Source organism: Zonotrichia albicollis, chromosome 7, assembly GCF_047830755.1.
Source record: "Zonotrichia albicollis isolate bZonAlb1 chromosome 7, bZonAlb1.hap1, whole genome shotgun sequence".
Lineage (NCBI taxonomy): Eukaryota > Metazoa > Chordata > Aves > Passeriformes > Passerellidae > Zonotrichia > Zonotrichia albicollis.
Genome location: NC_133825.1, coordinates 10,574,495 through 10,600,895, shown reverse-complemented (window position 1 = coordinate 10,600,895; position 26,401 = coordinate 10,574,495). Strand labels below are relative to the sequence as shown.

Here is a 26,401-nt window from a genome sequence, read left to right as displayed (position 1 = left end):
AGGACCCCTTTGGGAAATGCTCTGATCCACAGGGCTCCATGTGAAGGCTGCTGTGACACTGAGGGACTTGCACAGGAATTCCATCCAGGAGCCTGGGTGCCCCTCAGGGACTGGGACCCGGCCCCTTCCAGCCAGAGGGGAAAGGGCCCCCCAAGCCTTGTTAGCCACAGACAGCATGGGAAAGCTGAACAGCAAAGGGCCTGGGGGCATTATTCTGGAATTAAAAAGGTGCCAGCTCCAGGGACAACAGAATTCTTGTTCCTAACTCGAATGAGATTGAGAAAAAAGAATGAAGAATGGTGTCACTAAAGTACTACTGATGTCTGTAAGGTGTACCTTGATAGTCAGCCAGAATCTTTGTCTGCCACAAACACCTCCAGTGTTTCACCAAGGAATTGGTCATCAAAATGTAATGATGGGTTATGATGGATTGCTGAGCTTCTTTTGTAATTCTTTGCTAATGATGATGTGCTTTGCTGAGCTTATCCTTTTGTAAATCTTTGCAGCTGTGCATGATATAAATGACACAATTCCTTAAGTTGGTGTCTGTGTCTTTGGTAGTGACCCTGCCCACTGGTGAAACAGGGCCCCGTCTTGCCTATGTGTTCCCTGGGAAGGCAAAAGCCCTGACTCCAAAATTTCCCCCTTCCTCCCTGTTCCCCCCCTTCACACCCTGAGCATGATGTGCTCTGGTCTGGGCTATGCCCGGGCTCAGTTGGGGTCCCCTGTCCTGGCTGTGTCCCCTGCCCAGCTCCCCCGCAGCCCCAGCCCCTCCCCAGTGTGGCTGACAAGGGGCAGGACAGGCCTTGGCTGTGCTGCAGCTCAGCAAGAACAAAACCATCTCTGCGTGCTCAGCCCTGGGCTCAGCACCTGGCCCAGCAGTGTCTCAGTGCCAGGGGCTGTGCCCTCAGTCCCTGCCAGGGGTTTCCATGGCAACTGCCAGGCCAGGTGACCCAGGTGTCCCCCCAGTGCCTGTTGCCATGGAAACAGTGCCCAGCCCTGCCCCTTTCTGCCTGGCTGACCTGGCCTTTGGCCCTGGCAGTGCCGTTGGCTGCTGGTTCCTGGTGCCTGAGTGGCCAGCGCGGCACAGGGCAGGTGGCCATAGCACAGCCCCCAGCAAGGGATCCCCTCTGGCTCTGGGCACTGACACCAGCCCTGAGCAAGGGCCCAGGGCAGCTTTCCATGGCCACCAACCATCACAACAGCTCCAGGCATTCATTGCCATGGCACCAAACCAAGGACCGGGTCCCTGTGGCCATTGCCATGGCACCTGGTGTCACCAACGAGTGCCACTGCAATTGTACCTGGAACAGCCCTGGCACCGCTTTGTCCCAGGGTTACCATGCCAGCTGAGGACAGCAACAGCTGGTGCTCTGCAAGGGCCCTGGGGCAGATGGGAAGGAGCAGCAGAGCAGGGGCTGATCCATCCCCAGTGCGCTGCACAGCCCAGGGCAGCGTCCCAGAGCGCCCTCATGGAGCTGCCAACAACATCCCCTCTCTGCAGCCCTGGCCTCTCCCCCAGCTCACACAGGTGCCCCATCCTTGCAGGCACAGACACGGCAGCACTGGCTCAGCAGCCCCTGTTTGCATTGCACACAGCAGGGGGAGCACCCCCATGCTGTTGCTGTGGGGACATGAGCCTGAGGGAGCACAAATGCCATCAGCCCCTGGGGCCAGCAAGGGCTGGGGGACACCAGGGAAACCACTCAGCTTTGTCCTGGCCTCTGCAGTCAGCCAGAAAGTTTGTTCCCATCAGCTGGGAGTTTCCTGTCCCACTGCAGACCCTGTTGCTCAGAGCCAGGGCTGCCTGGCAGCCAGCCTCAAACTGCCCTGAGAATTTCCTCTGCTTCCCCTTTGCTTTCTTTCCTCTTCTTGATACAAATGTCTTCCTACTGCCCACCCCTGTTCTCTCTCCTGCAAACAGCCCATCCCTCTTTGCCCTTTCCTCTCTGGCCCCACTCCCCATTGCAGTTCCTGACTTGGCACCATGGGAACGTCCCTTGGGGAGCAGGATCATCCTATAAGTGCTGCAGGAATTATCTGCAGGCTCCTGCACTTCCTAGTGCTCCTCCCTTGCCAGAGGCACCCCAGGCCAGGGGGGCACATCTGGGCTGCTGTGTCTGGCTCTGGGGCTCCCTGTTCTGGGCAGTGAGGAGGAGCTGCAGAGGCTCTGCAGGACTGACAGGATGGGCTTTGGGGCTGGCAGGAGAAGCTGAGAGCCCTGGGCTGCTGGAGCTGCTGAAGAGGAGGCCCAGGGCTCGTCCTGCAGCTGCTCCATGGGTGGTTTAGGGGAATCACAGAATGAGCAAGGTTGGAAACAACTTTGGAGATCATGAAGTCTAACCTGTGCCCTGGCACTGCCTTGTGTCCTCTGAGCCTCCTCTTCTCCAGGATAAACAACTCCAGCTCCCTCAGCCACTCCTCACAGGACTTGTGCTCCAGACCCCTCCCCAGCCTTGTTGCCCTTCTCTGGACACGCTCCAGCCCCTCTATGTCCTTCCTAAATTGGCGCTTCAGAACTGGACACAGCATTCGAGGTGTGCTGTCACCAGTGCTGAGTGCAGGGGAAGAATCACTGCCCTGCTCCTGCTGGCCACACCATTCCTGATCCAGGCTAGGAGCCTTTGGCCTTCTTGCCCACCTGGGCACACTGCTGGCTCCTGTCCAGCCTGCTGTCCATCAGTTCCCCAGGTCCCTTTCTGCCTGGCTGCTCTCCAGCCACTCTGTCCCCAGCCTGTAGTGCTGCAGGGGTTGTTTGGCCAAAGTGCAGGACCCAAAATTTGGACTTGTTAAACCTCACCTTGTTGGATTTGGGCCCTGGATCCAGCCTGTCCAGGGCCCTCTGCAGAGCCCTCCTACCCTCCAGCAGATCACACTCACACTCAGCTTGGTGTCATCTGCAAATTTGCTGATGCTGGACTCAGTCCCCTCATGCAGATCATCAATGCAGACATTGAAATCCACGCTGGCTGGCTCTGAGCCCTCGGCCATCCTGTGGGTGCCCTGGGATGGCACTCAGGGTGATCTGTTCCATAACCTTGCCGGGCACCCAGGTCAGGCTGACAGGCCTGGAGTTCCCCAGCTCCTCCTTTCAGCCCTTCTCGGGGATGGGCTCACACTGGCACCTCCAGTCCTCTGGGACCTCCCTGCTGAGCCAGCACTGATGGTAAATGATGGAAAACAGCTCGAGAAGCTGCTCATCCATCAGCTGCTCATCCACCAGCTCCCTCATCCCCCTAGGACGGATCCTGTCTGATCTCACACACCTGCGAACATCTGAGTGGCTCAGCAGGTCACCAACTACTTCCTCCTGGATTCTAGGGGGCTGTTCTGCTTTCTGTGCCCATCTACCAGCTCAGGAGAACACTTGTCCTGAGGACAGCCTGTCCTAATAGTGAAAACTGAGACAAACAAGATGTTAAGTAGAATAGGCTTTTCCTTATCTTTAGTTACTATATTCTCCACTGTACCTAAAAAAGAGGAGGGATTCTCCTTATCCCATGTTTTGCTATTAATTTGCTTTATAGAAAAATTTTCTATTATTTTTCAATAAAGTGGCCAGGTTAATCTCTAATTGATCTTTCACCTCTCGACTTTTCTTTCTACATGAATTAACATCCTTAAACACTTCCTAAGTTGCCTGACCTTCTGTCTGAAATTTATGCACCCTCTTTTTTCCCCTGAGTTCCTAAAAAAGCTCCATGGGCAGCCAGGCCAGTCATTTTCCTCACTAGCTCACATATTTTGCCACACTGGGACAGGTTGCTCCCTCCTTCTTAAGATTACTTTCTTGAAATGTGTCGATCCTTCCTGTACCCTTTTAGTTTTAAGGGCTGTGTCCCTTCAAAGAATCAGGACCTGATTTGGTACTTCCCAAATCTGCATCCTAAATAGGCCAAAGTCTGCCCTTCCTAATTCCAGTGTAGAAGTTTTGTTGCTGCCCCTCCTTCTTTCACAGAACATTGAAAACTTGATTATTTCATGGTCACTGTTCCCCAGGCAGCCTCCGAGCCCCACATCTGCCACCAGCCCTTCTCTGTTTGTGAACAGCAGCAGACAGAGCTTTCCTTGGCAGTGGGAGAGTCACCAAAAATTCAGTAAAACAGAAAACTCCTTAGCACCAGTGTAGCATTAAGAAGCAGCATTCTTTATTCAGCTGGATGCACAGGGGATAGCTCCTCCCAAAGCCATGCGTGCTGAGTACAGGAAAGTTTCTGTTTATTTTCTGTATTTTGAACACATATTCATTGATTATCCCTGACTAAACACACATATGATATTCATTTCCCAAAATCATTAGCATATTTCCCCTCCCCTTTTTGCATGCATTCTTCTGTCCTGGGGGTCTCTCTGGTGGTCCCTGGTGGACGTGGACCCCAGTGTTCCACTGGACCTGGCTGAGCTGGCAGGACACTGAGGCTGCTGAACTTCCAGTTCCCCTTCTCACACAATGGGCATTGTGTGGTTTCCATAGGCCTGGGGTTTTGGAGAACAAGCTCCAGGTGTCAGCTCAGCTGGTGGAGACAATTTATCATCTGGCAACATGAGGTCACAGAGTGAGCTTTGACATCACAGAGTGGGTTATGTGAAGTGTTTGAGCAGCTATGACATCATATACTGCCTCTGTGACATCACAGATCCAACTGTGACATCAATGGGCAGAGGTCTAACATCACTGACCTGACTGTGACATCAGAGACCAGCTCTGTGACATTGGAGAATGGGCTCTGACATCACAGAGCAGGCTGTGACATCCAAGAGGGGCTGTGTGAGGTCACTGGGTTGGTCACTCTGCCCCAGCTCCCCTTCACAGTTTCTCCCAACAAGTCCAATGCTTTTCATGCCCAGCAGGGTCCCTGTCCCCTGGGATCCCCCCAGACCACCTGGAGCCACAGCCTCCACCAAAGGATGTTCCACAGGATCCACCCCAGAGCCTGACATAGGGACAAGGGGCCAGGGCTGTGTGACCAGGACATCAAGGACAGGGATTATACAGGTCACTGTGGCCTGGGTTGGGTTCCTCAGGGCAGGAAAGATGTCTGGCAGCTGGAGCAGGGTCTGGGAAGGGCCTCCAAGGTGGGGCTGGAGCCCTTGGGCTGTGAGAAGAGGCTGAGGGAGCTGGGCTGGTCCAGCCCGGAGCAGGGAAGGCTGAGGAGCTCCTCATGCCAGCCTGGCAGTGCCAGCGAGGAGGGGATGGAGAACACAGAGCCAGGCTCTTCACCGGGGGGCTGGGGGGAGACAAATGCCAATGGGTGGAAGGGGAAAGAGGGGAGATCAGCCAGGACAGGAGGAGATGAAATGAGTCAGGCTGGTTTCAGCATTTCCTCAACACCAAGAGCAGCCTGACTCCCTTCTTCATCCACCACTGATAGATTTGCAAATCAGGAATTGTTTGAGCTGTTCTGTCTTCAGTCCAGGACAAGAATCCTGATACAATACCTTAATTGTGTTTATATGTATCACAGAACCACGTTTGTCAAAAATTAATTTTAGTATGCAAATCAGTTGTGAATAGTGGACTCATCAGACACTGCTGGGACATTTCACATGGCTCAGGGAAGAGTTTGTAATTGTGTGATTGTTATTTTAATTGTGTAATTTTTATTAAGTTGTATCCTGTTAAACTGTGGTCTGTTGGCTAGGTCCAGTGTGGGCTGGAGGGAGTTCAGATTTGCACAAGGCTGCTCTGAGTGCCAGCCTTGGATAAGGGAAATGGTGGGGTGGGGGTAGGGACAGAGTCTGATTGATTGTCAGCCATGAAGGGTTCTATTTTCATGCCCAGTCAAACTGCATGTGGAGGTACTTTGATTCAATGTCAATTGGAGATTCCACATTTCAATGAATTACTAGTAAAAAAAAATTACAGGACCTAAAAAAAAAAATTCTTGCTGTTTTTTTAAATTCAGAGTATGCACATTGAATTGGCTTCTGAAATCTGACTAATCAACCACAAAAGATTTGAACACTTAAATCAAATTGTTCCCAGAGGCTTGGCTTGTTAAGGTGTTCTGAATGTTAATGAGCCCTGGGACACTGAATTCCTGCACTGAAGAGCTGAAGGCTGAACAAGCCTCTGGAGCAGGAAAATTCAGCAGCAGCCTCCAAGGTGCTGAGGATTTCAGCAGCCCCCACTGAGGCCATCCCTGTCCAGAGACCATGGGGGAATGGGCAGACAAGGAGAACGTCCCTGGGGCTGGGGCAGCACAACTCAGAGGCACCAGCAGCTCCAGCTGGGAAATGGAGTGTGGAATGTGGCTGGGAAAGCCCTGCCTGGGCTGGGCCAAGCAGGACACACAAGCCCTGACTTCCATCCAGTAGAAAACTCTGTCAAGGAGATATTTAAAAGGAGTTACAAATGTTTGTGTATTCTGAGTTGGACTTCCTGGAAAAATACCAACCAGAGATCCTCAGGAGCTCAAAACACAAAACAGCCTTTACTGGTAACTTTGGAAAATCAGAGAAACTTTGGCAAAAAATTTATTTTGACATTCAATGAACAAAAAACACTTCTCAAAGCATTGACTTGGCCCATTCAACGTCACACACTCTAAGCTATTTGAATTTTTACATTTATCAAATTTGCAAAATGACCGAAAAAGAAGAAAAGGACAGAAAGAGAGAGAGGCAAAAAAGATACAGAGAAGCACATACACAGCTACCAACTCCTGAATTCCAGCACTGTTCAGATGGAAATTCCAAGAGGAGGTAGGGTCAAGATGTGTGCTTGCCTTGTGGTCAGCCTTCAATACCCCTTGGTCTTCCTGGTCCCTTCCCTCAGGTGGGCCTTGGGCTCATTTGGTCCCTCAGGAGCTGGGCTGGGGCTGCAGAGGTGGCTGTGGAGCATTGCCTGTGCTGTGCCAGGGACTGGCAGACACTGCTGGGCTGGGAGAGAGGCTCTGGGGGCATTGGGGTTCCAGGGCAGGGCAAGACTGGACCTACCCCTTCCTCCCCCACATACAAAATGTTTTGAGCCAACAATCTCCTTGAGACTGTCACAATAGGGAATGTTGGAGGTGAAACCCCAATTCTGGCCATGGGCACCTGGATGAGGAGGAGAGTTCTTTTCCATAGGAAGGAAAGCACAGAGCCCCAGTGTCTGGAGACCCTCACTAGGCCAAGGCCTGGCAGACTTGTCAGTAATGGCAGATTTATTCTGGGACCAGTCTTTGGATATAGGGAATGTTTTAGGTGGAATCCAATTTCGACCATGGGCACCTGGAGAAGCAGGACAGTTCTTTCCCATAGGAAGAAGAACACAGAGCCTAACCCAGGGTTTTGGGGACAGAGGAGAGGTGATTCTTGTGAAGCCATTGCCAACCAGACTTTTCCTGGCAATATTCCTATGGGAACAATCTTTGTATATAAGGAAATTTGGAGGAAAAATCCTAATTCTGGCTATGGGTGCCTGGAGGAGAAGGACAGTTCTTTTCCATTGGGAAGGAAAGCACAGAGCCCCAGTGTTTCAGCAGCAGATGAGAAGAGACCCTCTACATGCCAAGGTCATCTGGGCCAGTCAGGCAGCCAACGAGAGGCCAAACCAGCCAGATCAGATTCATGTTCCCTTTGCTGTTATGAGACCTTGCATTATCACCATGGTCCCCTTGGTTCCATGGGGCCCCGCAGCGTCACAATGGTGCTTTGATTCCATGGGGTCCAACAGTGTCACAAAGGCCCCCAGGTTCAATGGGGTCCCAGAGTGTCACAATGGTCCCAACAATTCCATGAGGCCTTGCAGTGTCACAATGGTCTCCATTGTTCCACAGGCCCCACAGTGTCACGGGACTCCTCTGTTCCATGAGCTCTGAAATATCACAGTGGACCTTTGGACCCTGGGGGTTTGCTGTGTCACAATGGTCTCCTTTGGCTCCACAGTGTCACAATGGACCACTGATGACAGGAGGCCCCTTTCTGTCACCCTGGAGCTTTGGTCTCATGCAGCCCAGAAGTGACACAATGGTCTCCTTTGGCTCCACAGTGTCACAATGGACCACTGATGACAGGAGGCCCTGCAATGTCACAATGGTTGGTTCCATGCAGCCCTGCAGTGTCACAAAGGCCTCTTGGTTTCACAAGGCCTCACAGCATCACAATGGTCCTCTTGGTTCTCTAGGGACCTCCAGGGTCACAATGGTCTCACTGGTTCCATGGGGCCTCATACTGTCACAATGGTCTCCATGATTCCATGAGGTCCTGCAGTGTCACAATGGACCTTTGGCTCCATGGCATCTCACAGTGTCACAAATGGCCCCTTGGTCTCATGACACCCCAAAGTTTCACAATGGTCTCCACGGTTCCATGAAGCTCCGCAGTGTCACAATGGTCCCTTGGTTTGATGGGGCCTCTCAGTGTCACAATGATCCCTACATTCCATGGAGCCCCACAGCGTCAGTACACTACCCTTGGTTGCATGAGGCCCAGCAATGTCACAGTGCTCTCCATGATTCCATGAGGCTCAACAGTGTCACAATGGTCCCTTGGTCTCACAGGGCCCCACAGTGTCACAATGCTCTCTTGGTTCCATGGTCCTGTGCTGCTGCATTCCTCCCTCCCTTCTCAGGCCGCCCTGCCAGCTGAGAAATGCTCCTTAGGGCTCGGCCTTGGCCAACAGCCCCTGGGCTCAGCTCCTCTGCAGCTCATCACAAACACTGTCTGCTCCAGGCACTGCTGCTGCCCAACCAGCTCCTGGTTCCTGGTTAAGGTCTGAGTTCAGTTCTGTTAAGTTTGGGCTCTGTTAAATGTCCTTGTGTCACACACACACACAGGGACAGTTCTTGATTCATTTCTGTTGTGGTTGCCTGGATTCTGTTTGGTTTTGTTGTTGCTTTGTTTCCCTGGTGTGCCTGAAGTGTCCAGTCAGGACCAGAGTAAATCTTGGCAATGAACTTTGTGCTGCTGTCCCTTACTATTAAATCTGGTTTTTGCTGATCCCTTGCTGGGGATTTTTCAGCGCTCTCAAGCCCTCGTTCGTAACAGGGTGAAGGAGCCCTGGCCCAGGCTCTGGCCCTGGGGGACACGGGGACGCTGCTGGGGGGTCCCTGTCCCCCTGTGCCACCCCCAGGGCCCCGGCCCCCCATCCCCGTGTCAGGCTCTGGGGTCGATCTCGTGGAACATCCTCTGGGGGAGGCTGCGGGGCCAGGGGCGGGGGGACCCGGGGAGACAGGGGACCCTGCTGTGCACGAGCAGGGTTGGACTGCTCTGGGGGGAGCTGTGAGGGGGGCCGGGACAGAGTGACCTCCCCAGTGACCTCACACAGCCCCTGTGATGTCACACAGCCACTGTGAGGTCGCACAGCCCCTGTGATGTCACACAGACCCCTGTGATGTTACACAGCTGCTCTGGGATGTCACAGAAGGTGCTGTGATGTCAAAGAGTCACACTGCAATGTCACAGTTTGTTCTGTGATGTCACAGGCTGCTCCATGATGTTACACAGCCACCCAGTGATGTCACAACCCATTCTCTCATGTCACAGAGCCACCCTCTATGATGGCAAGGTTCTATGGCCTCACACTATGATGTCACAGACAGCTATGTGATGTCACAAGCCCCTCAGTGATGGAACAAAACCCTCTCTGTGATGTCATACTTCCACTCTGTAATGTCACAACACACATTTTGATGTCACATATCACTCTATGATGTCATACAGCCATGCCTTGATGTCACAACCTGCTCTGTGATGTCACAGAATCCTCTCTATGATGCCATAGCTGCTCAGTGACCTCACTCAACAAACTCTTTGATGTCACCATCCAACCTGTGGCCTCACACAGCCCACTCTGTGCTGTCACACAGGTCCTTACTGACATCACAGCTGCTCTGTGCCTCTATGACACAGCCACAGAGGTGCTGCAGTGACACAGCCCCCTCTGGGACATCCCCCAGACCCTGCCAGTGCTGAGCCCCTGTTAGCTCTGTCTGTGCCCTGCTGGTGTCCCTGAGGGGCCCTGGCAGTGCCCCAGCCCTGCTGGGCTGTGCACAGGAGCTGCTCCTGGCCAGAGCTGTCTCTCTGCAGCGCTGCCCTTGCCAGGAGCTGCCTCTGGGCCAGGAGCCCAGCCCAGCTCAGCAGCACAGACACAGCACAGGGACTTTAATGATCCTCTGGGGCTTTGTGCTCTTTGCATCAGACTCAGTCCCTCACCTCTGAGTGTGCTCAAAGAACTTCGTGGGGACTCAAAAGGATGGTGAAACACTGAAGTTTCTCCTACTTTAAATAGATCTTTCTGAGGGACAGGACTGATAAAATGTCCCCAGATTCCAGGTAGAGCAGAACACTGGTGGCAGTCATGACAGGTGGGGACAAGGAAGGGAAAGGTGTTTCTGCTGCTGAGCAAACCTGTGTCTCTGTCCCTGCAGGCTGTCGGCATCCCCCAGGTGCCCCACCTGGCTGGCCCCTTCCTTTGCTGACAGCTCTGCCTCCTGCCTGCCTCTGCCTGCCCACACAAAGCCTTGGGCTGCTCCAGGCTTCTTCTGGGGGACGTGCTGCACCACAGCCCTGCCCTGCCAGGGAAATTCCTTTCTCCTGGTGTTTAGTCTGGACCTTCCAAGCTGCACTTGTTGCTATTATGTCTTCTTCAAGCTCATTCCTACTATGAAGAAAAGTTCCAGCCACTCTAAAACCACCCTTCCATCCCTCCATGGCTACTCCTGTTCTCTCCCCAGTCTTCACACCACTGACCCCAGATCCATCAGCCTCTACCTGCTGGTTTTGTGATGAGGCCTCCAAACCCCATCATGGGAGACTTTTGTGTCTTCTCCAAGGTCTGTGAAAATGGAAAAATAGTGGTCAAAGGAATTTTCTCCCAAATGTTGCCTTGACAGAACAAGGGTCAATATCTCTAAACTAAACAAGGGTGGATTTACATTTGTTAGAAGGAGGGAATATTTTACAGCGATGAGAGTGGCACAAAACTGCAGCTCTTTTTCCAGAGAAGTGGATTCCCCATCCCAGGAATTGTCCAAGATCAGGAGTTTTGTGCAGCCTGACCCAGTGAAACCCTCTCATCCTCAGGGACAGAATTCCTCTTCTGTGGGTTCTCTGATGTGCTGGGAGCCCTCACAAGGCTTCTGGCCAGAATTTCTGCTGAGGGCAGCCAGGCTGCAGCAGGGGCAGTGGCCTCACAGCCATCACCATGGCAGCCCTGTCCCCTGGGCCTGGCTCTCCCCTTTCCTCTGCCCCTGCCTTGGCTCTGCTGCCATGAAGAGTTTTGTCAATACTATCTTGTCCCCAGGGTGCTGGGGCCAATGGCTTCCCAGTCAGGCTCCTGGAGCAGAAGTGGCTTTTCAGAGCCCAGCCAGGAATGAGCCCTGAGGCAGCAGCTCTGCAGTGGTGGCCACCAGGCCGGGCTGCCAAGGGAGGCTTCTGGCCATGGCCTGCAAGCAGCTGCTGCTGCCAAGGTGCCTTTGGTGCCTCAGGCTCCCCCTGGCACAGCTCCCAGCACGGCACTCTGCCCTTGTGCCCGAGGCCTTCCCTGTGCTGGGGCTGGCCTGGGGCTTTTCCTGCAGTGGGACCTGCCTGCTCATGGCACAGGAAAGGCAGTTCCTGCTGGAGCAGGAGGCTCTGTCTGCAATGAGCTCCAACAACTCCAGACAGGCCCTGTTGACTTCAAAAATGCTTCCTAGAGCACTATATTCTAATAATTGTTATAGCTCCTGAACTGTGGAGTAAATAACTATGCTAGTGATCTTTCCATCTGATCATGATCAGAATAAGCCAGAGACATATTTATATAAATTAATCTGGTATTCTATCATTAATCCTGCGGGAAAAATTGTGTTGAAGTGGAATTCCACCTGTTCAATCTTTTACACCTTTGACAAAGTCTGGGGCTGGGATTGCATCCAGCCACTCCCAGTCTCCTCTCTTAGAAGGAAATTTAGAAGTCTACGATCCCTGCAGGGGTTTGAGGAACCATGGTGGCTACAGGGTGTCATTTCTTCACCTCATGACTCATCAGACGTTTTTCCAATAAAGAAATAAAGCTTTTGCCTGAAGCTCCCTCTGTGCCCATGACAGGAACCCCTGTGAGTGTCTGGAACATCCCGGCTCTTTGGCAGCCTGGGGACTCCTGGGATGTCACCGTGGAGCCCCCGTGAGTGCCTGTGACAGATCGGTGCCTTTGCAGCCCAAGGTCCCCCTGGGATGTCACCATGGAATGGCTGAGACTGCCTCTGACCACACGGCTCTTTACCGTCCCCAGAAACCCCTGGGAGGTGTCCATGGAGTCCCTGTCTGTGCCTGTGACATTCCAGCTCTGGAACAGCCTGGAGAGTCTTGGAAAGTCCCTATGGAAGCCCTCTGAGGGCCCGTGACTAATCTGATCCTTAGTAGACAACCATCACCAGGCCCCTGTTGCTATGGTCAGTATCCATGGCAATCATCACCAGCCTCCTGTTGCTATGGTCAGTTTCCATGGCAACCATCACCAGCCCCCTGTTGCTACAGTCAGTCCTTTAGCAGCTCCATGGAGACCCCATGCCAGGGGTGGTTGCCATGAACACCAGCTCAAGCCTGCAGCCACAGCCCGTTGCCATTGCAACCATTGGCAGTCCCATCCCCAGGCTCATGGGATCCCAGAACCACAGAATTGGCTGAGCTGGGAGGGACCCATCAGGATCCTCCAGTCCAACTGCTGGCCCTGCACAGGACACCCCAACAATGCCAGCCTGGGCCTGGCAGCGCTGTCCAAACGCTGCTGAGGTTCAGAGAGCCCTGGAGCTGGGACCCTTCCCTGGGGAGCCTGAGCAGGGCCCCAGCAGCCTCTGGGCAAAAACCTTTTCCTGACATCCAACCTGAGCCTGCCCCGACTCAGCTGCAGCCGTTCCCTCCACTCCTGTCCCTGGGCACCAGAGGGAAGAGGTTCCCACAGCCCCAGAGAGAGACCCGCTCCCAAGGCTGTTGCCATGGCCACCAGAGCTGGCACCAGCTGGGATGCCCGGTTTCCACGGGCCGGGGTTCAGGAATGGGATTCCCCAAATTCCTGCTCCCGCTAAAACTGCGCTGCCCTCCCTGCCCTCCCACCTCTGGTGGAAAGAACAAAAGGCAAAGATCCCGGGCTGGGATAAGAAAAATTTATTGGGAACAGCAACGAGATAAGGAACAAACAAGAACAGAAATAATACTGGTAACAGAAAGGATAAAATAAAGGGAAAACTACAACACAACTGGCTGTCTCTTCCCAGCCACAACTTTCCACTGCCTGGAAAGGACACCCTTCTTCTCAGGAGAGAGAGAGAGTCCCTTCCCTTCCTCTGGCAATGTCCTGAGGTGGGAGAGAATATAATGACATGGTCATGCCCAGACCCTCATGTGTTTTTTCAGAGCCACATCATGTCCATTGGCAGGGGCAGGAAAAGCTACAAGTGTTTTCCCAGCCTGGATCACGGGAAACATCGATCACCAGGGCTCTGCTTAACATGGGTCCACCATGGGGGTTGAAGCTGGAGCAGTGCACGAAGCTCCTCCTGCACTTGGGCATTGGCAGAGCTTACTTTACCGGTGCCTCCTTTGGTGTCTCGTCAAGTGAGAGTTCCGGGTGAAGCTCTTCCCACACTGGGGACACTCGTAGGGCCTCTCACCAGTGTGGATGCGCCGGTGCCTGATGAGGGTGCAGTTGTGCTTGAAGCCCTTCCCACAGTCGGGGCAGCAGAAGGGCCTCTCCTCTGTGTGAATCTGCTGGTGGCAGAGGAGATTGGAGCTGGTGTGAAACCTTTTCCCACATGTTGGGCACTTGTAGGGCCTCTCCCCAGTGTGGATGCGCTGGTGGGTCACAAGGTGGGAGCTGCAGCCGAAGCCCTTCCCACATTCTCCACACTCGTAGGGCCATTCCCCTGTGTGGATCATCTGGTGGCTGATCAGGGTGCTGCGCTGCCTGAAGCTCTTCCCACACTCCAAGCACTTGTGGGGCTTCTCCTTATCATGAAGCTGCTCCTGGGCCATCAGCTCCAAAAACTGGCTGAAGCTCTGTCCACCGTCCTGGCTCTGGGTAAGTCTTTCCTCCTCAGAGCACCCTGGGCTGGGTTTGGAGCCCCTCTTCCTGCAGGATCTCTGAGCATTTTCCTCCCCATTAGAATTCTGCACTGTGGAGTCAATCAAAACAGCCTCTTCCATGAGGTTCTGCCAAGGAGATTTTTCCTCCCTGGTCTCCATCATCACCTTTTTGTCTGGAGAAGGAAGGGCAAGGAGAAGATGGGATTTGCCTCCATTCCAGAAGGAAGGGGAAGGAGATCCCCCCAGTGCATCCCCAGCAGGACGGTCTTGGCAGCAGGGTTGTCCTGCAGCCAGGGGCTGTGCTGGGCTGGGAGATGGAGCAGGAGAGAGGGGGAAAGGGGCACTGACTTCCTCCTCACCTGCCCGGGTGTCCCGGGGCTCCTTCCTTTTCCTCGCAGCCTCCTCCTCCATCCAATCAAGATTTGGGAATGGGAAATCCTGTTCTGGGAAGAAAACAAAGGGTGCGCACATTGTCTTTTGTTCTGGTTTGAAGGCAAACCTGGTGGAGAGTCTAAGTCAGAATTACAATTTAAGAAGAAAATGAAGGTCAAGGCAATGATACAGAAACACTGCCTTAAACTGACAGAGTCAGGATATAACCTGACACCCTGTTGGTCAGGGTGGTGGCTGCAATCCCAATAAATGGTGGCTGTAGTCCTGTTGGAGTGATCAACGTGATTCTGTCAGAGCAGTGATCCTGTAAAAGGGTCTGGTCTTCCTCTGAAGGTCCAGTGATGGTTATGGAGCTCTTGTCCTCTGGGAATCCAGTAGGCAAGCTGTTCCTGGTGTTGCAAGGCTCAGCTTATATCCAGGTAGGAATGCTTGGATCCTCCCCCTGGGTGGAGCATCCCACAATGGGATGATGGAATTTTATCAGTCCTGCAGTGACACTCAATGGCCCATTCACAGAAGATATCTCCCCTGCAGGGCGTTATCAGGGCTGAGTCATGCAAGAGATAAAGAACACTGCCCTGCCTTTTTATAGCAGTTGATGAAGATGGGGATTGAAAACATGCATTTGGTTACATCTTGCATGGCAACCTTAAACAGTGGGGTAATCCCTGCTCAGGGGGTGAACACCACCCCCCTTACCCAAACTTGCTCAGGTGTAAAACCCCCACCCTGGGAAGGGCACACACACAGGGACAATGTCAGACTTGGCCCTGCCCCAGGGGAGGTCTCTGTCCCTGTCATTCCCTTGTGCTCTCCCTCTTTTCTCTTTCTTTCCATCTCTCTCTCTCTACCTCATATTTACTGTTCAATAAAATGCATTTTGGATTTGGTCTCGTTAGCACCTTCCTGGCTGCAGAGGCATCTCTCTAATAATTTTCTTAACCAGATTGTGACATTGTTTTGGCACAGTGAGTTCAGGGCGCTGTTCTCTGACTCCAAGTGCCTTTGACAACAGCATGGTTCCCTCCACTTAGGAGGTTGTGCAAGAACTCTTGGAAACTTGGATGCAACTTCCTCTGAGCGACTTGTGGGAGAACTGATGAAGAAAACCGGTGTTGTGGGTGGCCAGTGTAAAGAAAATATTTTCTTGTCCTTCCTTGAAAAGTTTGTTAAAATCTCTGGAGGAAAGGGAGCAAATGCTACCAGCCAGACTGACAAGGTTCATTCACCGCACGATGAGGAACACAGGGCTGCGGAAAGTCCCACAAAAACCCCAGCTCAAGTAGCTAAATTCCAGAATAACTTCTGAATTCACAGGCTTGGAGGCTTTGCCAAATGTGAGAATCACTTTTCTCTTCATCCCTGTCAGCTTTGTGACAGCTACACAGAGCTTTCCCTTCCTTTTCATAATCTATATTGGGCCGAATTTCTATTTTGCTCTTATTGGAACCTCCCAGCAGCTGAGCTGGAGCTGTTCAGGAACTGATCAAACTTGGAATTGCCACAAAATTGCTTCTATTTTTGGTTTATTCATGTTTGCAATTTATTTGTGTTTTCATCACATATGACTTGTTGGAAAAACAAGTATTCATCAAAGTGATTTATGCAGAGTCAGGTTTGATTTCTGCCAAGTTTATTTTGTCCAGTGCCCAGGGGAATCTCCCATCCTGTCTGCAGCTGCTCCCACAGGGATGTGACGGCTGATATCAGAGCCCCAAGGGTCACAGTCAGGGCTGCCCTCAGGGAATGCTTGCCTGGTATGAAGGGGCAGTGTGGGAGCACCTGGATCTTGGAGCACCCAGCAGCCCCCCATGTTTGGAGGTGCCTGAGGAGGGCTGAGATGATGCCAGGGACATCCTGCAGTGACATCCCCCCTGTCCCGCTCTGGGTGAGCTCAGTCCCAAACCTGACCCTGATCCTGGTCTCAGTCTCACTCCATGTTTGGACACACTCACAGTTCTGTTCTCACTATTCTCATCCCAGTCTCAGACTTGTCTAGCCCCAGACCCAATCCCAACCCCAGCCCTAAAGCCAATCCCATGTCTACCTTTAACCACAATCCTAGCTCTAATCCAAATCTCAGCCCCAACTCCAGCCCAGCCCCAATACCAGCCCCTTCCTAAATCCTCAGCCCCAAACCAAATCCCAGGTTCAGCTCTTCTGGGGCTTTGGGGGTGTCTCTGTCCCCCTGACCCCGATGATGTTTGGGTGGGGTCACAGCAGGGCTGAGAGGGACAGAGACTGCCCCGACCTCCCCAGGTGTGAGAAGGTTGGAGAGCCCCCCCAGCCCTGAGCACCCTCAGCGGTGAGAGGGACACAGAGCCCCTGGTCCCCAGCCCTGCACAGGCATTGCCTGAGGCCAGAGGGATGGAGACCCCCCGAGCATCCCCCAGGGCAAGGGGACAGAGAGCTCCTAGCATTACCTGGGCTGAGAGAGACAGAGACTGCCCCGAGCACCCTTTTCAAGGAAGGACAACAAAATATTTTCTTTTTCACTGGTCAGTCAGAACAGCCATTTTCTTCATCATTTCTCCCATAAGTTCCCCAGGAGGAAGGAGGGACTGTTTCCAAGTCCTTCCAAGTTTCCAAGAGTTCTTCCAGAAAGAACCACATCCTCCTCAGAGAAGGGAACCATGCTGTTGTCAAAGGCACTTGGAGTCAGAGAACAGCGCCCTGAACTCACTGTGCCCAAATAATATTGCAATATGGTTAAGAAAATTGTTAGAGAGATGCCTCTGCCCCAATTAAGGCGCTAACGAGACCAAATCCAAAATGCATTTTATTGAACAGTAAATGTGAGGGAGAGAGAGAGATGGAAAGAAAGAGAAAAGGGGGAGAGCGCAAGGGAATGACAGGGACAGAGACCTCCCCTGGAGCAGAGCAAGTGTGACATTGTCCCCTCTGTGTGTGTGCCCTTCCCAGGGTGGGGGTTTTACACCTGAGCCAGTTTGGGTAAGGGAGGTGGTGTTCACCCCCTGAGCAGGGATTACCCCACTGTTTAAGGTTGCCATGCAAGATGTAACCAAATGCATGTTTTCAATCCCCATCTTCATCAACTGCTATAAAAAGGCAGGGCAGTGTTCTTTATCTCTTGCATGACTCAGCCCTGATAACGCCCTGCAGGGGAGATATCTTCTGTGAATGGGCCATTGAGTGTCACTGCAGGACTGATAAAATTCCATCATCCCATTGTGGGATGCTCCGCCCAGGGGGAGAAACCAAGCATTCCTACAGGGATATAATCTGTGGCTTTCAACCCAAGTAGTCTCTTGCGTACTGGATTCCCAGAGGACAAGAGCTCCATAACCACCTCTGGACCTTCAGAGGAAGACTGGACCCTTTTACAGGATCACTGCTTTGAAGAATCACGTTGATCACTCCAAAAGGACTGCAGCCACCATTTACTGGGACTGCTGCCAGCACCCTGACCAACAGGGTGTCAGGTTATATCCTGACTCTGTCAGTTTAAGGCAATGTTTCTGTATCATTGCCTTGATCTGTATTTTCTTATTCAATTGTAATTCTGGTTTAGACCCTCCCCAGGTTTGCCTTCAAACCAGTGCAAAAGACAATGTGTGCACCCTTTGTTTTCTTCCCAGAACAGGATTTCACATTCCCAAACCTTGATTGGATGGAGGAGGAGGCTGTGAGGAAGAGGAAGGTGCCCCAGGACACCCAGGCAGGTGAGGAGGAAGTCAGTGTCTTTGCCCTCCTCTGTCCTGCTCCATCTCCCAGTTCAGCACAGCCCCTGGCTGCAGGACAACCCCGCTGCCAACGCCGTCCTGTCAGGGATGCACCAGAGGTAATTTCCTTCCCCTTCCCTCTGGCATGGGGGCAAATCCCATCCTCTCCTTGTCTTTCCTCCCCCAGAGAAGAAGCTGAGGATGGAGACCAGCGAGGACAAATGTCCTTGGCAGAACCTTGTGGAAGAGGCTGTTTTGAGTGACTCCACGCTGCAGAATTCCAATGGAGAGGAAAATCCCCAGAAATCCCCTATGAGGATGGGCTCCAAAGCCAGCCAAGGGTGCTCTGAGGAGGAAAGACCCACGCTGTGTCAGGAAGGCGGACAGAGTTTCAGCCAGAGCTCAAAGCTGGTGGTCCATGAGCAGCTTCATGATGGGGAGAAGCCCCACAAGTGCTTGGAGTGTGGGAAGAGATTCAGGCAGAGCAGCACCCTGATCAGCCACCAGATGATCCACACCAGGGAATGGCCCTACAAGTGTGGGGAGTGTGGGAAGGGCTTCAGCCACAGATCCACGCTCATTACCCACCAACGCATCCACACTGGGGAGAGTCCCTATGAGTGTCTCCAGCGTCAGAAGAGGTTTCGGACCAACTCCGATCTGTACAAGCACCAGCAGATTCACTCAGAAGAGCAGAGGCCGTTCTGCTGTCCTGACTGTGGGAAGGGCTTCAAGCGCAAGTCCAGCCTCATCAGGCACCAGCGCATCCACACTGGGGAGAGGCCCTATGAGTCCCCCACCTGTGAGAAGAGGTTTCAGACCAGCTCAAATCTCCACCTGCATGAGTGCATTCACACCAAGGAGAGGCCCTTCCGCTGCACTGATTATAGGAAGGACTTCAGGAAAAAATCTGCCTCTTCAGGCACCGGTGCATCCATACTGAGGAGAGGCCTTATGAGTTCTCCACATCATGGGAAGAGCTTCTCCATGAGCTTGGACTTGATCAGACCCCAATGGAGTCACCAGTAACAGAAGTGCCCCAACTGCAGCATGAGCTTCAGGCCCAGCCCTAGCTTCTTTCCGCAGTGGAGGTCCCATGTTGGGAAGAGTCCTGGGGACCCATTTTCCCTCTGATCCATGCTAGGAAGATAATTGTCTCTTTTCCTGCCCCTCCCAATGACATGATGTGGGATAGAAGAACATGAGGGTCTGGCCATGGCCGTTATGCCATTCACTCCCACCTCAGGTCATTGCCAGGGGCAGGAAAGGGACTCTCTCCTGAGGAGAGGGGTGTCCTTTCCAGGTAGGGGGAAATTGTGGCCGGGAGGAGCCAGGCAATTGTGTTGTAGTTTTCCCTTTTTCTTATCACTTCTGTTATCAGTATTGTTTCAATTCTTGTTTGTTCCTTATCTTGTTGCTGTTCCCAATAAATTGTTCTTATCCCAGACCAGGATCTTTGCCTTTTGTGCTTTCCATGGGAGGCGGGAGGGCAGTGAGGGCAGCGCAATTTTAGCGGGAACAGGAAATTGGGGAATCCCATTCCTGAACCCCAGCCCTTGGAAACAGGAGCCCATGGAGCTGGTGTTCATGGCAACCACCCTTGGCATGGGGTCTCCATGGAGCTGCCAAGGGACTAAGCATAGCAACAGGGGCCTGGTGATGGTTGCCATGGAAACTGAGCATAGTAAGAGGGGGCTGGTGATCATTGCCTGCTAAGGATCAGATTTTTCACAGGCCCTCAGAGAGGTTCCATAGGGACTTTCCAAGAGTCTCCAGGCTGTTCCAGCGCTGGAATATCACAGGTAAAGACAGGGGCTCCATGGAGACTTCCCAGAGCTTTCTGTGGATGTTAATGAGCCCTGTGGTCAGAGACAGTCACAGCCTTTCCATGGTGACATCCCAGGGGACCTTGGGCTGCAAAGGCACTGATCTGTCACAGGCACTCACGGGGGCTCCATGGTGACATCCCAGGAGTCCCCAGGCTGCCAAAGAGCCGGGATGTCCCAGACACTCACAGGGGTTCCTGTCATGGGCACAGTGGGAGCTTCAGGCAACGTTTATTACAGAAGTTCCTGTTGGGTCACATGGCGCAGAAAGGATCCCCAGCAGCCCCTACAGATCCCCAAATGTCACTGTTGAGTCATAGATGACACAGACACAGATCAGATGGTTAAGGGCTATATGCCACCCTTGATTCAAACCTCTACTTTTATATCTTCCTTTTATACTAGTGGATCTCACTGGTCATTTAATCAACACATTTCACATGATTGGCTAATTAGGTCAACGTCCTTCAGTAAATAATTTTATGGAAAAAAACCAACTTATTACAAACATTGTTGTGTCATCTGTTATTGATGTTTGTTTTACGTTGGGCCTTTCTGGGGGCTCCTTGGATGGGGGAAACCCTCCTGTAGCAGTTCTGTTCCAGGTAAAAGAAGATGCATGGGACTTTTTGGGTCTTCAGCTGCTTTTTTATTGTTACCTTATCTAAAGTTTTTCTTTGCTGTCCACACCAGGCTCAGACACTGGAAAAGCACCACAAAATGCCCCCAAAATATTAGGTTTCAATGTCTTTTAAAGTTGTCTCATCCAATTAACTCTTAAAACATACAGTATTTCTACTTGTCTACCAATAACTCATCCATTGACTGTCCACCTAACCTCTGCACAGTGCTTTCCTTGACCAATCACCATATGCCAGCAACACTGCAGAAAATTGAGTCGATGAAGAAGAAGACAGGGACTACACCCAAATTCCTCCATCTTGCTTCATATCTACATTATACTAAAAATCCCAAAACCTAAATTTCTCACCCAAGTGACATGCTACACTACCCTCTAATCTATTTTGCACTTTGGAAAATTCTAATCTATCTCAAAGTCTTGGAAGTCCTCTCTGTGGGCGGAGTTGAAAGGCAATGTTTTTCTGGGGGTCAGGATCCCTCAGAGCAGACAGAGAAATATTCCCTATGCCCTGGATTCCCACACATTTAACCTAAAATCCTTAACCCTTAACATGTGAAGGTACCCAAAAATGTTCCAGGTAAGTAGGATTAGAAGGAGAAGAAATAGAGAACAACAGAAAGACAGAAGATCCAGAGAAAGACACACACAGAGGTACCAACTGCTGGGGTTAGAGCATCACCAACAGAGGAACCCCAGGAGAAGGCAGGATCCGGACCATGGACTGGCCTCGTGCTCCAGCTTTTAACCCCCTGGGCCTTCATGGGCTCGCCCCTGGGGTGGGACTGCCAGCTGCTTGTCCAATCAAAGCCAGGGTAGCACCAGTTGCTGGTGTGTGATTGATTGACAGCTCAGCCCAATCAGAGCTGGATTAACATCACCCCCTGCTGTGTGATTGACAGCTCTCTCAGGCCAGGGGTGTGGGCGGGGCTCTGTCCCACCACAAACCAAGGCCTGACCCGGCCCTGGCCCCATAGGGCATTTGAGCATCCCAAGGTGTCTCGGGACATCGAACGCATCCAGCCTCTGACAGCGACCACGGTGACACTATAGAACCTCATGGAGCCAGGGGTCAGGTGTGACAATGCGGGTCCAAGGACACCATGGTGACACTCCAGGGCCTCATGGAACCAAGGGAATATGGAAAAGGATTCCTCCAAGACAAAGAGGTCTGGCCTCCCAGGAGCCACCTCTCTCCTCTTCTGCCTTTGAAACACTTGGGCTTGGTGCTTTCCTTCCTATGTTAAAAAACTGTCCTTCTTATCTACACAGAAATGGCCAAAATTGGGTCTCCACATCACAAATTCTCTATATCCAAGGCAAAAGCTACCAGGACAGAGAGGTCTGGCTGGCCTAGGCCTCTGATGGCTGCCTTTCATCTGTCCCTCAAACACCAGTGTTCCGTGCTCTCCTTCCTAAGGAGAAGAATTGTCCTTCTCCTCTGAGTGTCCATGTCTGAAATTGGGATTTCAACTCCAAAATTCCAAATATCCAAGGGCTGCTCCCAGTACCATCAAGTCTGGCTGGCCTTGGCCTTTGGTGGCTGCCCATGCAACACTGGGGCTGGGTTCTTTCCTTCTCATGGAGATCACTGGGCCGCTGTGGGGACCTCATAGAACCAAGGAGATCATTGTGGCACCACTGGAGCCCATGGAACCAAGGGGCCATTGTGCCACAGTGGGACATCATGGAACCCGGAGACCATTATGGCTCTGTGGGGCCTGATGGAACCATGGAGACCATTGTGACCTTTCAGGGCCTCATGTCACCAAGGGGGCATTATGACACCTCAGGGCCTCCTGGAAGCAAGGGACCATTGGGACACTGTGGGGCCCCATGGAACCGAGGGAACATGGAACAGGTCTGGCTGGCTTGGCCTTCCAGAGGCCACCTGACAGCTCTGACTGATCTTGGGATGTCAAGGGCTGCCTCTCATCAGCTCCTGGAACTCTGGGGCTCTGTGCTTTCCTTGCTATAGAAAAGAACTATCTTTTCAGATGCCAATTGCCAAAATTGGTACTTTCCCTAAAACAATTCCTATATGCAAGGGTATCACTCAGAAAAAAATCCTGCCAACTTTAGCTTGCCTTGGCCTCCAGTGGTCACCTCTCACCTGCCCCTGAAACAATGGGGCTCTGTTCCTTCATTCCTATGGAAAAGAACCGGCTTTCATTTCCAAGGGCCATGGCAAAAATTAGAGTTTGGCCTCCCAGATTCCATATATCCAAGGATTGCTCCCAGAGAAAAGTAGCCAGAACAGACACGTCAGGCTGGCGCTGTCCTCTGGTGATTTTCTTAGACTCTGAGCTGAATGTTTTCATTTAAAAACACCTTGGAGAGGGCCCAAAAATCTCCCAAGGAGGAGTTTTGAGGTCTCGAGCACATGACCAGTACATATGGACAAAGGAGCTCTGTGCTCTGTGCTGTTGTGGTGGTTTTGCATTACGGAAGTGATGTCCTAAGACAAGGTGCTAGCAGTTTCCTCCGTGTCTGACAAAAAAACAATCAGTAATTAGCTTTGAGAATTTACTGTTTAGTAACAGTAATTAGCTTTGAGAATTGACAATCTGCTAAACCGCTAAAGAAACTGTACATGCCTCTGTGAAGACACATGTTAACTATCAAAAAACTGCTGGGGTTCAGCTGCAAGCCCTGGGCAGGGGGAGGAGAAGCCATCAGCCCCTGGCCATGCTGCTGCTGTGCTCTGGCCTGGCTGCTGAGAGCCTGGCCCTCCCCTCAGTGTGGCCCATCCTGACACAGCCCCAGAGCAGCCACTGCAGAAACCTCCATCGTAAAACAGCTCCAGCCGCAAGCACCGAGCCCCACTGGGGTCACAGAACCATCTGCAGACCCCGGGTGAGATATGAACTCTTTCAGTGCTTCCATCCTCCCTCGAGTGAGAGAAAAGGAAAAAGTGCAGGCTCATAGAGGAGCAACATGAAGACACAGAGGTCAGTGAAGAGGAAGTTTGGTCCCAGATGGGAGGGATGAGGAGCTGCCTTGATCTTGGGGATGAAATCCTCTTGTAAAGCTATGGAGAAGGATATAATTGATACATCAGACTCTCTTTTTCCCTATAATGCATTTAAAAGTATGGGGACATGACTTGTTCAGCAAAGGCTTCCATGCTAAAGTAGCAAATGCCAAAGTAGCTGTGATCCCATGAGAGGTTTGAACATTGAAAGAGATCAGAGTGGAGAGACCCTGTGCCTTCAGGAAGAGAAGAAGAAGATATCTGTTTTCAGAGATGAAGATGATTTCAGAAATAGATGAAGAGAAACTTTGGTCTTAAGCAGCTCATCTTTAAACTAATAACCCATAAGCTGACATGGCCCAGAAACTCAGCTGTGGGAAAAGCTGTGGCAAAAATGGGAGGGACTCGATGATTTCAAATTCTTCCTGGTGTCTGCTATTACTGGAAATTGAGAGTCATGAGAGAGCTGTATTCTTTTGGAGAGGTCTCCATACCATGAAAGAGAGCCTCCTCTCCCAAAGTGAACTTAAGACTATTTGAGAGGCAGTAAAGTGACTGAAAATTTTAGGTTTTGTCGCTCATAATTGTCAGTAAAAAAAAAAGGTGGTGGAGAGAGAAGTGTTCTGAAAGTTTTGTTCTGATTCTTATTACTCTTTATATTTATTACTGTTGCAGTGTGTTTTAAACTTCCGGGTCCCTTTCCCAGGTGTGCCAAAACCCTCCCTTCCCCCCTCGCCCCCTTGCTGAGTGAGTCCTGTCAATCAGGCTTAACATTCCAGCAAAGGCGTTGTGTAGTTGGTCAAATTAAAAGGATGCCCCTCAGGCCTGGGAGTCATTGGCCTGTCTAGGTGTCCCTCGTCCCTTGAGACCCTGCCCCCCCCACCTGGTTGGTGGCTCACCTGTCCCCTCCCCTCCTCCTGAGCTTAAAAGGTGAGTCCGGCCATGCGGTCGGCGATTCTGTTGGAGCTCTTCCCAAGATTCAGACCTGTGTCACCATGGAATAAACCTCTGGATATTAAACCCTCCAGCAGAATCCTCTCCTTTTTTCTCTTCACCTTCGCCTGAAGCCTTCTTCCTGAGGTAAACGGAGTTCCTAACAAGCCTGGACTTGTTTAGTGCTCAGCTGAAACCATCAGCAAGCTAAAGGTGTCTCTGGGGTGATACACCACAGATGCTGCCTTCGGCCTAGCAGCGAGGGTCAGACTGGCCCAGGCACAATCTAACTGGTAATATTGGGATTAATATTCCAATATATTACTATTAATGAACTTTTCCTTATACCTTCTTAAAGTTTTGAGCCTGCTCTGCTGTTCCCCTAATCTTATCACACAGGAGAAAATGCGTAATTATTTTCTAGTGAGTGCACTGGTAATTAGCCAACACTGAACCCACCTTAACAACTGATGCATTGGCCAATAATCCTCAAACTGGCTAAGCAAAAACACTACAGAAACATTTCTGATGAACTGCATGAGTGCAGAGAAAAATCAAGGCAGAGCCATGGTTTGTCAGGACTTGCCTGATCCTAATGAGCCCTGTGGTGCATTTGAAGCTGAGCCCTGGAACCTCAGGGCCTGAGAGGAGATTGCACAAACCTTGCCAGGAGTAAAAGTCAGAGAAAAAATCCAAAGTGTCTCGAGGCATGAATGGGTCCCACAAAGGTCCATCCACAGCACAGGCTCCTCATGGACTCCTTGAAGGAGAGAATTGGAGGCCAGGATGACACAAAAACTTCTGAAAGATTCAATGTGGAAAGGAAATTCCAAAGTAACTTAAAAACAACGAGTATCTCAAAGCATTAATGAGCCCCACTGAGTGTCAGTACAAAGTTCTCAAGGGACTCATTAAAGCAGATAACTGGGGCCAAGATTGCAGAAACCTCTCACAGATGCAGTATCAAAAGGGAAACACCAAGAAACTTAAAAAAATTAAGTACCTTGAAGCATTAATGAGCCCACTGAGTGTAGTTACTGACAAAGCCTCTCCAGGGACTAATTACAGCAGATAATTGGAGGCCATGATTGCACAAACATCTCAGAGACTCCAAGACAAAAGCCAAACCCAAAGTTATTTGCAAAACCTGCAGTCCCTGCAGGGAGCATTCAGGAGCCCCCCCAGGGCCATTCCTGACCAAGGCTCCCCAGGGACTCCTTCCAGCAGATCCTTGAGGCCACTGGGATGTGGGCTTAGGGGGGATGCTGAGGGCAGGACAAGGGGCTGACAGTGCCCAGCCTGGCTGGGGCTGTGCCAGGAGGCCCCAGGGCCTCAGGACAAGGTGTCTCCTCCCAGCCCTTGGTGGCATAGATCCTGCTGCTGTGCCCCAAGGCACCAAGACTTGGCTTCTCTTTGTCCTCACCTGTCATCACTGCCTCCAGTTCTCTGCTCTGCCTGGGGCCTGGGGACACTTTCTCAGTCGTGTCCCTCACTGGGACCCATTAAAAGTCCAAGAAACTTTGGAGTTGGATTCTAACTTGGAGTTCTGGAGAGGTTTCTTCAGCTCCCTCTCAGGGACTGATGTTCAGGGCCTGAGAACAAAGCCCCAGAGGCTCATTAAAGTCCCTGTGCTGTGTCTGTGCTGCTGAGCTGGGCTGGGCTCCTGGCACAGAGGCAGCTCCTGGAAACCAAGAAGAGCTTCAAAAGCACATTTCTCTTGATGAGCAGCTCTTCTGCCAGCCCAGCAGGGCTGGGGCACTGCCTGCAGCCACCGCGGGCACAGCACACAGGCACAGAAAGCTTCAATCAGTCAGGGCAGGGAAGGTGCTGAGAAGTGCCTGGGATAGAATCACTGCCAGCCCTTGGCACAGGGATCTCTGGCTGCAGGACAATGCAGCTGCAGCTCCGGGAGCCATCTTCTAAAGCTGGATCATCCCAATGCCTACAGACCCTGTGAGTACAT

General features: G+C 51.8%; 1 protein-coding gene across 1 annotated transcript in view; it reads right to left on the bottom strand.

The window, feature by feature from the left end:
• The window catches only part of LOC102070273 (uncharacterized), a 255,480-nt gene that overhangs the window by 205,327 nt on the left and 23,752 nt on the right, over positions 1–26,401 (bottom strand). The window contains exon 4 of the mRNA XM_074544293.1: positions 13,578–13,780. Coding sequence (XP_074400394.1) covers positions 13,578–13,780 — 203 coding nt within the window. The remainder of the gene's footprint in view (positions 1–13,577; positions 13,781–26,401) is intronic.